Source organism: Pinus tabuliformis, chromosome 7 (assembly GCF_031772625.1).
Source record: "Pinus tabuliformis cultivar Carrire ecotype Pingquan chromosome 7, CPIR1, whole genome shotgun sequence".
Lineage (NCBI taxonomy): Eukaryota > Viridiplantae > Streptophyta > Pinopsida > Pinales > Pinaceae > Pinus > Pinus tabuliformis.
Window position 1 is genome coordinate 1,612,528,126 of NC_142293.1, and position 8,185 is coordinate 1,612,536,310.

The following is an 8,185-nucleotide window of genomic DNA, read 5'->3' on the forward strand; positions in this document are numbered from 1 at the left end:
AGACAGATTGCTAAGAGTAATGTTTTAAATTTTAATTTCTGAATCAATCTTTCGATCATAATAATAGTCTCCTAGCATAGTTGAAAGACAGATTGTTAAGAGTAATGTTTTAAATTTTAATCTCTGAATCAATCCTTCGATCATAATAATAGTCTCAGTGTTTCGATTATAATAGTCTCTAATATAGTTGAAAGACAGATTGTTAAGAGTAATGTTTTAAATTTTAATTTCTGAATCAATCCTTCGATCATAATAATAGTCTCCTAGTATAGTTGAAAGACAGATTGTTAAGAGTAATGTTTTAAATTTTTATTTCTGAATCCATCCTTCGATCATAATAATAGCCTCCTAGTATAGTTAATTCACAAAATTGAGTTAATTTTTTTAGAAGATTGTTTGAAGAGTTGCAAATTATTTTAAAACTTAAAAACAAGAATAAGGCCCATTAATATCGATTTTTTATTATTTCACAGTTAGGCTCAATCGCCATAAAGATAAAAGACACAGGCTGTGTCGTGTTTCAACCCTCCTGTTGGAGACAAATAAAATACCGGTTGAGGTACTTCTTGGGCTTTGAACCAAGCCATGGACTCCCATACAATTATTCATTTCCAAAAGAAATATGGGCTCAAACTCGGGTTACCAACAAACCATGCGCCATAAAGACGTGAAACCATCTAAATGAAAATGAGGTTCAACTCTGGGAAACCTGACAACCTGAAAATACGTATGCGCGGAACATTACCAAGTAAAATTTAATGCGAAATGCAAGAAATATGAACGCTCGGAGGACTGGGATGTTTCGTTCACGCTATATGTTCTCTTCTAACTAATTGTTTGCTTCAACATTCTGGACTATCATTTGATGCATTCCCTTAAGGAATATATGGTGGAGTAACTTGTCTAAGTTGTTCTTAGAAGATCCTCCTTCACTAACTGCTCGCTTGGCAGTTTCCTTCAGTTTTCCAACTCTTTTCCTCATTTCATCTCCTTCTTCACCTTTGATCAAATTCCTCACCAGCATCGCCAACTCTTCTCTCTTCACCATTTTCTTCACCTGCATTCCTATTCCCCACTCTTCACACACAAATTTAGCATTTGTTTGTTGTTCCGCAAAGAAGGGCCAGCATATCATCGGCACCCCTGCGCTTATGCTCTCCAACGTGGAGTTCCACCCACTGTGAGTTAGAAATCCCCCAACAGATTGGTGTGATAATACCTTTATCTGGGGCGCCCACTCCACCAGCAGACCTCTATCCTTTGTTTCCTCCAAGAATTCCTTGGGTAAAATGGCAGATTCACCATGAACTATATCTGGCCTCACAACCCACAGGAAAGATTGGTTGCTGGAAGCCAATCCCCACGCAAATTCCAGGAGCTCTTCATTAGACAATACTGCAAGGCTTCCCAAACAAACATACATGACGGAGCATGGCTTCCGAGTATCCAACCATGTGAGGCAGCTCCTTTCTTCTTTCCACATACTCAATTCATCTGAGAACCCATCCTTAGCCTTACAATGTAACGACTGAGAGAGCAGCAGAGGGCCAATGGCACAGACAGGGAAGTGAAGTGAGAGTGCCTCCAAAACTGGGCCTTCGAGCTCATCGAATGTGTTAAGTATTAATGCAGCGGCTGATAACGTGCTCTGGCTTTGAAATATTGCATTTTGAAAAACTGGATCCGATGAGTCTGTGACTAAGCAGCAGCTGGGCAGCTCCCTCAACCGCAGCGGTGGCATTCCCGGGATGCAAGTTATTCTTACTTCATCCAGATACTCACTGGTGAGGCAGCTCTCATCTGTCAAACAGAAACAATAGTCTATCATATCAAAATATATGATTAGAGAAAAGACAGAAAGCCCACAAGTTATTCTTTGTAAAATAGAAGTCTCTACAGGTAGAAACCCTCTATCTTGGGATTTAATGTTAGGAGAATTGATATTTGTTACAATTTGAGATAAGGGTGAAATCAATTTCCATTGTGGTGATCATTTTTTCAATTGGCTTTGTTTCATTCGAAAATTCTCTTTTCCTTTATCGAAATACTAGTACTGTTTATTTATTTTTAAACCCGCATATTGTTGTAAATTCAACCATTCAGTCAGACACCGATATGTAACTGTTGACTGGATTACTGGCGAGAATTTGGATCAAAACATAAGTTGTTAATAGGTACGATTGGTTGTTATGGGTGAATGTAGATTGATTATGGTTATTGAAGGAAAATTAAGTTTTCTGGAATTACTGGTGGGTGGTTTGGAGCTGCTTGGTAGTCTGGAGTTAGCTAGTGGTTTGGTGGTTTGGAGGTTTAAGACTTTCATACCAACCAAATACTTCTAGATATTGGGTCATTAACTTGTTTCCTTATTTCCTAAAAAGACTAGTACCAAAGAGAAAACATGTACAATAATAACATAATTAAAGTTTTAAAATCTCTATTTTTTAAAAATAAAAAATTATGATAAGTTTTTTAGAATTTCTATGCTTTAAAATAAAAATATAAAAGGTTATAGATTTAATAATTTGAAAATATTTTATCTATGGGGGGCAAAGCAACTTGCTTGAGATGGCCCTGTAAATGTAAATGTAAATGGAGTATTATGTGTCACCAGGTCTATCATTTAAATCCCCCAATTCACTTGTGAGTGAGCACTTAGAGGTTTCATTGGTAAGGAATAAGAGAGGTTATATTGGTATCATTGGTAAGGAATAAGAAAGGTTATATTGGTAGTTGTTGGAATCAACCCTAATACAAAACCAGTGATTAAAAAATAATAATAATAATAATTTGAAAATATTTTTAGTTCTCTACATAATAGATAAAATCAAAAATTTCTAAATTATGTTTTTCCATTTTTCACTTCTACTTGTGAGTGGGTGTTACAAATTCATAAGTATTTTAATGGCTAACAATTTTTATCAATCATTTAATTTATATAATTATATGATTACCTTTATAAATATCTCCACTAAAAATTGCAAATATATTTTTCTTACTTCTATTTTATAATCATAAATAAACCAAATATATTTTAGTAAACCAAATGCAAATATTAATTATCTCATATTTCTAAAATCATATTTAAATTTTCACATTTACTAATATAATTATGAAAGTGGCATTACCCATTATCGAATAACAAATGGAATAGCATTAAATATTTAGATTTATCAAAAAAAATAAAAAATAATAACGATGTTACATTGCTAATATGATAATATGATTATGATAGCATATGATTTTACGTACCTTTGAGAGGTAGATAACCCTTCTTGATTAGAAGAGGCATGGCGAAAAACCCCATGAATCCGCATGCACTTGTCGTCCAGAAAGCAACTCTGGGAACACCATATTGGTTTGCAATATCCTGCGTCTTTGATAAAAGCCCATCCGTCACAATAAAGGTCACGGGAGGAACTTCCCGATGATTCTGTAGCTTCTCCATCAACTTGTGGAAGTGAATATAAGCGTTATCTTCCATGGATTGGAAGAGCTCAAGAAGATTTTGAGTACTGCGATCGTGGTGGGGAGGCAGTCCGTCGGGCACTGTTTCGAATTTTATGTTACGTACATCATCGGTCTCGCTGCACACCATCGTATCACGATGGGTTATGCTTCCCCCAGATTCTGCGAGGCGCTTTACAACAAATTCGGTACTGACAAATGTGACATAGAAGCCCCGGCTGGACAAAATCTTGGCCAAGTTCATGAAAGGTTTGATGTGGCCCTGTAATGGAAATGGAAATAATAGGGCGTGGGGGCGCTGCTCATCAACTGAAACTGACTGTGCTTCCATGGAGACGCGGGGAGGAACTTGGATTTTGCAACGAGTGCAGAGATACACAGATATTCTCACAGGAGATACCTAGGCGTGTTGCAACAATTAGTATATATAGGCGATGGTAACATGAGAAAATGAGGATAGGCTGCCTCAACCAATTTACAGCTGTAAGGGAGCTGTATCCCAGTAGTTAAAGTAATGGCGAAGGGGGGCCATTGTTGATGCAGATGGGGGTGGGTGTTAGGGTGAAACTAAACAAACTTGGCCCTACTTCCCTGATTCTGATTCTGGAAGGTAGGATGGAAATAACTTCACACCATCCTTACCAATTATGAATATGAGCGTACCCGTGACAACTTTTGGAAATAACTTCACACCATCCTTACCAATTATGAATATGAGCGTACCCATGACAACTTTAGGCCACTGATTTTTACTATCAAATCATCACTCACATAGGAAGTTACTCTTGGTGAAGTATAAAACAGGTTTTGCGCCATTTTACTTCCAACCTAACTTTTCGTGAAGCTGTATAAAACATCATCCATTACCACTAACATTTTCATACACACCCATTGTAACCATCGCTTTAAGAGAGGTGTAGGGTTAAGCTAGAGGTGACTTTTCGTGAAGCTGTATAAAACATCATCCATTACCACTAACATTTTCATACACTTCATACACACCCATTGTAACCATCGCTTTAAGAGAGGTGTAGGGTTAAGCTAGAGGTGACTTTTCGTGAAGCTGTATAAAACATCATCCATTACCACTAACATTTTCATACACTTCATACACACCCATTGTAACCATCGCTTTAAGACAGGTGTAGGGTTAAGCTAGAGGTGAAATTATGAAAAGGGAAAAAATCACTTTCCACATTAATGTAGGGTTAACCTAGAAGTGCAATTATGAAGAGGGAAAAAATCACTTTCCACATTAATGTTGAAAGTTATAATTTCATATTCCTCACTGCACAATTATGAAGAGGGAAAAAATCACTTTCCACATTAATGTTGAAAGTTATAATTTCATATTCCTCACTTTTAGTTTTGTTTATTTTTTGTGAAGGGGGTGAAGATAGGTTTTGTTTATCTTTGTGATGCACTGTAGGGTTAAGTTAGAGGTGAGTGAAATTATAAAGGTGAAATTATGAAAAGAGAAAAAATTACTTTATACATTAATGTTGAAAGGCATAATTTCATTTTCTTCACTTTCTTAGTTTTGTTTATCTTTGTGAAGGAGGCGACGATGGGTTTTCTTTATCTTTGTGATGGAGATGAAGATGGGTTAGTCAAAGTTATGTGAATTTATTTCACTGTCATGATGAAATTGGGAAAATGGGTTGGTCAAAGTCACTCTTATTTTTGTTTATCTTTGTGAGGGAGGTGAAGATGGGTTTTCATTATCTTTGTGATAGAGGAGAAGATGGGCTGGTCAAAGTTATGTGAATTTACTCCATTATCATGATGAAATTGGGAAAATGGTTTGGTCAAAGTTACATAAATTTATTATGTGTGAAAACAAATTTATAGTAATATTTACATTGTAAATTCAAATTTATAATATAATTTACAGTTTTAATAAAAGTGAAGGTGAAAGTTAAAGTTATATAAACTTAATTCATACTTATAATAAATATAGGAGTTTTGGAAAAAAATGTAAAAAATAATCACATTCTTGAATATTAATGATGAGAGTTCTGCAACTTCATCCTCATCATATCGGGACCCTTTACATGAAGGTAGGGATGGGGGTTGAAAGTCAAAGTTGTATAATCTTAGTCCATAAATGAGGGTCCATAAATGAGGGTAGGGGTTAGGGAGATGGGGGTTGGGGTCAAAGTTGTGAAATCTTACTCCACTTTTATGATAAGGATAGGAGTTAGGGGTTGGGGGGTCAAATTTGTGCAAACTTACTCTTCTCTCATGGTGAAGGTGGAATTTAGGAAAAAGTTTGTGTAACAAAATTCATTATGATGGTGGTAAAACATATAATTATAAAAACAAAGTCATGAAAATGAAGATGAGTATGAGTGTGGGGTTTATAAGTATGTTACATTAACAACATTATTATTACTAGTATGATATTAACTAATTTTACATTATTAAAATGAGTTTAGATTGCTATTTTATCAAGTTTTATATGTGTGTATTCATATCTAATTAACCTTATATCTATCTGTTGAAATATGGAAACAAGAATATTCCAATTTAATTTGTCCTTGAATTAAATTGTGAATTAAAATCGAATTTAGTCTTAACATCTACTTGGAAATAATTAATTTATTTATTTTAAATTAATTAGTTGGAGAAATTAAGTTAGAAGTCTTTTTGAAGTCATGCAAGAGTTATTCCTTAAATTAAGGAGATAAGATTGAGTTATATTTGAATTGTAATTAGTTAACTCAGTTTACTGAGTTAAGTCCAGTTAAATTAGTTCCAAACTGTTTGAGGAAATAATAGTGAGTTAATAGTCACTTGATGCATTAATGCACTCAACTAGTGCTACTCCAGTTAACTGAAGATTCCCTCATCAAAAACTCATGCATGTTGAGATTAATGTTCAAGGATAGTGTACTATTAGTTGCATTTGTTTTCTCATGGAGAAAAATCATGCATGCAGTCAAGGATTTATCCTTGAGGATTACACAGTTTTGTAGGATAGGTTTTCCACTTGGTAAAGGAGAAGCATCCATAAGGAACAGCGCAAGGAAATAGGAGCTTGGAGGGCAGAGAGGAAGGCTGGAGAGAAGCCAAGATTTCATGTGAGCATCTGTGAGGATTGTACTGAGAGCTGGCTAGCTGTGAGAGCTAAGGCTTTGTATAATTCCTATGTATTTCCACCATGTATGATAATACAATAGTGTGTGGTTTTTAGCTGAGGCTTTCCGCAAAGTATTTTCATGTGTATTGTGCTATTGATTCTTCTTCTTCTTGTTATATTGTTCAACTCGATCTTTAAGCTTCCGCAAATTGATTGTAGAAGTAGGTTATAGTATTCTACTTTGATTTATATTGCATTATCGAGTTAACCTACACAGATTTTATACATGGTATCAGAGGTAGATTTGTAGAAATTTTATACATGGCATCGGAGCTGTGAACAGTATACTGAGAAGAGAATTCGAACTTTGAAGTTTGGGGTTGCAGATGCAAATCAAATTCATATCATACTTCAAGGTTGGCCAATGGCGTTCTATGGCTTGAGACTCGAGTATGCCTTGGAAGGTAGCTCGAATTACATAGCATGGAAAGATAGAATGGAGGCTGTATTAGAAGACAATGGCTTGAAGGAATTCATTGATCAAGAAATCCCAAAGCCAGCTTCAACTAATGCACAAGAGTTGGCTGAGTGGAAAAAGTGTGTGGCGAAGGCGAGATGGATCATCCTTGAGGGAGTTCGAGACCATATTGTCTCGAGTCTCCATGGGAAGGATACTCCATTTTCAATGTGGAAGACATTGAAGGACCTCTACCAGAACAATAGCGACCAGAGGAAATTGGCGCTCAAGGATAAGCTTCGAAGAATCAAGATGGAGAAGGGCGATACTATTTCCACATATTTGAACAAGCTCACCACCTGCAGAGATGAGCTTGGCAGTGTGGAAATAACTACTATCGATGATGATATGGTGAGCCTCATTCTCCTTGGCCTTCCAAAGAGTTGGAATAGCTACCAGGACTCTATGAATGGAAGGGAGAAACTGTCGGATTGGGAATGACTGTGGTCAGATATTATGCAGGAGGAGCACACGAGATGGTTCTTCATCCAGGAATGATGATGAAGAAAATATGGCCTTAGCAAGTAAGGCAAGGAAAGGGAAGGGAAAGGATTCCCATTTCAAATCGAATTCTTCTCATGGAGAGAAGAAGGGTGACATGTCTAAAGTAAGATGCTTTAATTGTCACAAGATGGGACATTATGTGACTAATTTCCCATCGAAGAAGTCCAAGGAGGGATCCTCAGAAGGATTGGAAGGTGAGCCATTAGCCTCTCAGTTCGAAATGGACTTTACCCTCATCGCATGCATGGTGTCATCGATGATGCGTTGTATCTAGTATCTTGATAGTGGAGCCTCATTCCACATGACCAGTGATAAAATTTATTCAGTGCCTTGGAGGAGAAAGACCTCAAGATGCGCATAGAGATGGGTGACAACGGAAGTTATAGTGTTTCAGGAGTGGGCACGGTTGTTTTTTAGAGGGAGCATGGAGCTCCTCTCACCTTGACAGATGTGATGTATGTGCCTGGACTAAAGAAGAACTTGGTATCGGTCGCGATGTTGGAGGATAAGGTTACGATGTTGTCTTTAGTAAAGGAAAGGTGTTCCTAAGACACATAGACATGGGTCAGACCAAGAGGATATGGATTCGGGTGAAGAATCTCTATAAACTAGAG

At 36.5% G+C, this 8,185-nt stretch overlaps 1 protein-coding gene across 1 annotated transcript; it reads right to left on the minus strand.

The window, feature by feature from the left end:
* Positions 1–451: 451 nt before the first annotated feature.
* On the minus strand, positions 452–3,838 carry LOC149254370 (7-deoxyloganetin glucosyltransferase-like). Its single transcript, XM_089457024.1, has 2 exons — positions 3,253–3,838; positions 452–1,800 (listed from the first exon to the last, which is right to left on the minus strand). Exons 1-2 carry the CDS (start codon positions 3,797–3,799, stop codon positions 830–832), a joined length of 1,518 nt encoding a protein of 505 aa, XP_089313150.1. The 5' UTR covers positions 3,800–3,838; the 3' UTR covers positions 452–829.
* Positions 3,839–8,185: the final 4,347 nt, after the last annotated feature.

Excerpts from the sequence above, each read along its gene's own strand:
- LOC149254370 (XM_089457024.1), bottom strand. The coding sequence starts at position 3,799 with ATGGAAGCACAGTCAGTTTCAGTTGATGAGCAGCGCCCCCACGCCCTA. Across the intron at positions 1,801-3,252 it reads GGGTTATCTACCTCTCAAAG|ATGAGAGCTGCCTCACCAGT; the intron begins GTACGTAAAATC and ends TCTGTTTGACAG.